This window comes from Vicia villosa, unplaced genomic scaffold, assembly GCF_029867415.1.
Source record: "Vicia villosa cultivar HV-30 ecotype Madison, WI unplaced genomic scaffold, Vvil1.0 ctg.002580F_1_1, whole genome shotgun sequence".
NCBI classification, from domain to species: Eukaryota; Viridiplantae; Streptophyta; class Magnoliopsida; order Fabales; family Fabaceae; genus Vicia; species Vicia villosa.
In genome coordinates, this window is record NW_026705975.1 from 142,317 (window position 1) to 147,775 (window position 5,459).

The 5,459-nt window shown below is 31.8% G+C and overlaps 1 protein-coding gene across 1 annotated transcript; it reads left to right on the top strand.

Annotated features, from left to right (window-relative positions):
• Positions 1–2,092: 2,092 nt before the first annotated feature.
• On the top strand, positions 2,093–2,589 carry LOC131639290 (uncharacterized). Its single transcript, XM_058909793.1, has 2 exons — positions 2,093–2,242; positions 2,350–2,589. Exons 1-2 carry the CDS (start codon positions 2,093–2,095, stop codon positions 2,587–2,589), a joined length of 390 nt encoding a protein of 129 aa, XP_058765776.1.
• Positions 2,590–5,459: the final 2,870 nt, after the last annotated feature.

The window sequence follows — 5,459 nt, forward strand, 5'->3', positions numbered from 1 at the left end:
TGTACCTATGATCCTTCAATTAATAAACAATTTGCTTTACCATTAAACCAATATAATTTTTATATTTTATTCTACAAATAACACTTATACCAATATCTTTTCTTGTTATTATTATTTAATTATTAGCGGTACTTAATACATTTTGATCCCTAATAAAAGAAGGATCATATTTATTTTACTACATTGGATTGGACGTAGAATTTTTTATAGTATATCTATAATGTATGTGATAGTTATGTACTATAACGTAGGATTGAACATATGAGACTAACATGACTCAATTAAGTTTTGCAAGGGATTAAATAAAATAATTTTGGTTAGGAATTAAAATATATTAAGTATTGCTAATAATTAAAAAATTAATGAAAAAATATATTGATATAAGTGTTATTTATAAATTAAATCATAAAATATATTGGTTAAGTGGCAGAGCAATTGCCAATTGAACACACCCTCAAGACACAGGCTTTCATCACTAAGGCACACACGCACGCTTACCAAACCCCAATGATTAAATGCACTCTAAGGTGTATGTTGCTAAAATAAATCTTCATAAAAACAGAGATGAGAGAAAGAAAAAACTTAATATGATCATTTTATTTTCTTTGATAGTATTTAGAATTTAATAGTGATTTTATTTTTTTTCTTTTATAATAATTTATTCTAGGAGTATTTGATAATTTTATTCCTGATTTTTTTTCTCATATTCAGTATTATGTTTTTATGTTCTATACAAATAGACAAAAATCTTTTTTATTGTAAATTTATTAAGATTAACAAATATATCTTTCATAATTGAATGTTATTAATTTATGATTAATTTATTAAGATAGACAAAATTAATGTAATCAATTTAATATTTATTTCATAATTATATGTTATAAATTTGTGACTAATTTATTAAGATTGAAAAATATATATATTTTATAATTAAATGTTATAAATTTTTTAAAATATTGAATGATAAAACTAATGTAATTAATTTAATATTTATTTCATAACGGAATTTTATAATTTAGTGACTAATTTATTTGATAATTAGGTGTTAACAACTTGTTATTAATTTGTGTTATTATAATTAACGTATTTTTAAAATAAATAAAAAATGAGTCAGTCAAATATAAAATGAATTCTCCTTCTTTTCCTTTAATAATATCAAAGATTGTAATACATGATTATAGATAGTATAAGTCATTTTTTTCTTAAAAAAGTTATATAAAAAAAAAAGGAATTAAAGACTTGAATTTTTTTTCCAGTAAGATAGATATTTATTTATTTTTCAAAATTTTATATTGTAAAAATAAGTCTTCTTAGTAGTGATTTGATTAGATAAATTATATTCTTAAAAATAATGCATTGTATATACGTGCGTTTTCTTTTGTTTAATTTTCTCATTTTAGTTTCTTTGCTTAATTAAGTTATGATTCTTTGCTTAAAATTTATAGTGTTATTTATATTTGTTTAATAATTTTTGTACTATATATTTTATATACATAAAGCGTAAGAAAATGTAGTCATGTATTTTATGTACTCTGTAATTATTAGCAAAATTAGAATTTTTTTATTTAAATGTTAAAATTGTAATTAAATTGGATGTCATCAATTTTTTATGAATATATTTTATATAAATAATTTTGTTATTTATTATAGATTGAAACAAATTAGAAGAATAACATTATATGTAATATTGTAAAGGCTTAATAACACTTTTAGTCCTCGTATTTTGATCAACTCACGAAACTGGTCCTGCATTTTTAAAACAGAACAAAGTCGTCCCTATACTTTCTTAAAGTATGTAAAATTGATCCTAACCCCCATTTTCTCTCCAAAAAAGCTGATGTGGCCAGATTAAGTGGTTGACTAGGTACTTACACGTCATTAATTGTATTATATTGCTTTTACACGTCATTAGTAATATTAGATTTAACATTTCAGAAAATAAAGAAATCAAATTAAAAAAAATCCTTTTAATTTCAGTAACCCTAAATCCCAAATTTATGTTCATCTCTCTCGTCAGCTTCAAATTTCTCCTCATCTCTTCGCGCCTCTTCACACATATCGTGTCTCTTCATCTCTTCATCTCAGTTCTACCATGTCAGCTAATTCTTATGCCGTATCCAGCAACAGTTGCGTGTCACGAAGAAGACAGGTTCGATGCTTCTGTGACCTTGATTCGCCACTCACTACCTCGTGGACGAAGGAGAATCCTGGGCGGAGGTTTAATGGTTGTGGTTTATACAAGGTAAACACCAGTTCGTATATAAATGGTTGAATTTTATTCTTGTACGAATTTGAGAAGCTGAGCTGTTTATGTATACTCGTTTAATGGCTGCTTCGTATGAATTCCAGTTGCAGGGACGAAAGGGGTGTAATTTCTTCAACTGGTATGATGAAGAAATGTCGGGTCGTGCTAAGGAGGTGATTTTGTCACTGATGAAGAGAATTGATGAAGACAAGAAGAAGGACAATTTGAAGATGAAACAAGATGACAATTTGAAAAAGAAGCTGAGATTCTGTCAAGGATTAGTTATATTAGTTGTAGTGCTCATTGTAGGATTGATATGTAATGTCATGTTGAAGAAGTGTTGAATTAGTTGTCAAGAATCTGAATTAAGTTGTTTTAGTTAGTTGTTAAGTGTTGTAGCAACTAAATTAGATGTTTAGAAGCTGAATTAAGTGATGTATGTTGTACTTTTCTGAAATGTAAGTTGTTGAATTAAGTTGTTGCAATGAATTAGTTGTTGATTACACAAACATAATTGTCATGACAGCAAAAGAATAGTGTTAATTTTCAATATAGCCAAACATAAACATCCATAACAGATAAAGAAGGATAATTGTCATTACATAAACATCCATTATATAGCAAAATAGAATTGTCATGACAGCAATATATGCTGAATTGTCATTACATCAAAACATAACTTGACTGAGATCTACTTGTCAATACTACACCAAAATATGGCCAGTCAAAACAACAAAATATGGCCAGTCAAAACACCAAAATAAAAGGTCTTAGTTTCATCTAATTTTGAGATGGTTGTGGAGCCTGTGATCCCTGAGAAACAACCACCTCAACTTCAGTAGCACTTGTTTTCTGTTTCTTGTTTTTCTGCTGTCCACTAGAGCTAGCCTTGCCTGTTGTCTTCTGCTTGTTTCCTCCCTTAGGAATCTGCCTGTCAGCAGCACTTTTTCCCTTACATGTCCTTGTGTTATGTCCATACTTGTGACATTTTTTGCATTTGACTGTCTTCAATTGTCTTGGCAGCACACCAGGTTTCCTTTGCTCATCATTGGATTTGTTCCTTAACTTTTTTGGCCTTCCTGGTGCCCTTCTCATTAGGGGTGGATTGATGTACTCAGTATTTGTCACTGGCCATAGTCTTGGTCCATTTGAGGGTAGCACAATGTGGGAGTATGTGGCCAGACATTGTGTCTTCCTGCAAACACAAGATACACACATTATGGATACAGACAGATTTTACAACAGTTATGGATAATAAAATGCAAACAAATGAATGTACCTATAGTAGGTTGACACAAAAGTTTCAACTTGCAAACCATTATGCCAAATGCAGGCAATAGAATGTTCACATGGTATACCAGTTAAGTCCCATTTTCTACAAGCACATGTCTTTGCTGTCAGATCCACAACATATGTATCTCTCTCATTAGATACACTAAACTTAGCCATTTGCTCATCACCATGCCATGTAGCCTTCCACCCCCCTGCTTTCCTTTTGTAGCCTTCAATCCTTCTTTGAACATTAGGACAAATATCACCATTGTGCCTTTCCAGCATTTTTCTTTGCTTCACAATCCTAACAGTTATATAATGCTTAATACCTTCAAGTAAAGAAATTATTGGTTTTTCCCTAATTTCAAGAATTGCCCTGTTGAATGCTTCACACATATTGTTGACCTGCATATCACATTGAGTGTAAGTGCTAAAAGCTGATCTTGTCCATTGTTGTGGTTGAACCTTAGCCATTTCAGTGTAAGCATCTGCATTTTTCATTTTCATTCTCTCCATAGCATGGTTCCAGTCTGGTACAGTTGTTGCTCTTGCAGCTACCCACAGTAGTTCCTTCATATCACCACCTGGGAATCTTTTCTTCCAATTACCATAGAGATGCTTCACACACAACCTATGTTCCACATTATCACCTAGCCCTTTAATTACCTCCACAAGTCCCTGACATAACAACCATATACATACAAACAGTTAAGTAAGCACAAGAAATAAATACAGAAATATGAACAAGAAAAGCATACAATACATACCTTTTGTTGGTCAGAAATAAATGAATATTGCCTAGGGATAAGTTGATTAAGATCTTCCAAAAGTAGTTCAACAAACCACTTCCAAGAATCTCTTGTTTCGGATTCCACCACAGCATAGGCAATAGGTATCATTTGGTTGTTTCCATCCTTACCTACAGCTGCTATTAACTGACCACCATGATCTCCTTTCAAGAAGCAAGCATCTAATCCAATTAATGGTCTACAAGTATGAGCAAAAGCAGCCTTACAAGCCTCTAAGCAAATATAAATCCTTTCAAAGACAGGACCTATTTCAGATGTCCCACATTTGATTATGACTGTACTGTTAGGATTAGACCTTCTCAACTCTTCAGCATAGCTCCTTAAGTGTGCATATTGCTCACTACTTGCACCTTCTATCAACTCTAATGCTCTCTTCTTTGCCCTATATGCTTGAAAATGATTGAGTTTAACATTCCACCTCTGAAATGCCTCATCAGCCAATCCACTAGGTTTGATATGAGGGGTGTGTCTAATCAAAGGTATGAACTTCTTTGCTAGCCAGTTAGTTTTAGCTTGTTTATTCCCAGCTGATCTAACACACTCATGATCCTTGGTCAAACTTGTGATTTGCCAGTACTGACTTGCACTCCTTTTAGCAACCAACATATGATATGGACATTTGGTTTGACATTTCACAACAACCCTAATAGCATCATTTTTGTAGAACCATAAATTTGTCTTTGTTTCCATAGCATGATCTCTGACAGCATCCATGACTATTTCCTTTGAAGCAAACTGCATACCAATCTCAAACCTAACAGGTCCATCATTTTCAGGAACTTTGAAAGTAGGAAAATTCCTTTTCTTAACAATTTCATCATCACTCTCAACAGGAGTGTGTAAGTCACTTTCATCTTGGTAAGACTCTTCATCACCAGTTTGTGTTTCATTCATGCTTCCAACCCCAACAGGTATTTCACTTGTCCAATCCCATTCTGAACCATCAACACCTATATAAGAGTCATCTTCACTTTCTTCATCACTTGCAACATAGTCCTCATCTTCTTCACTAACATAACCATCCTGATTATCAGCAACCCTATCCCCTCCATTCTCATGAACAGCTTCATCCCTAACCCCTTCATTCTCATGAACAGCTTCATCCCTAATCCCTTCCTCATGAACAGCTTCAT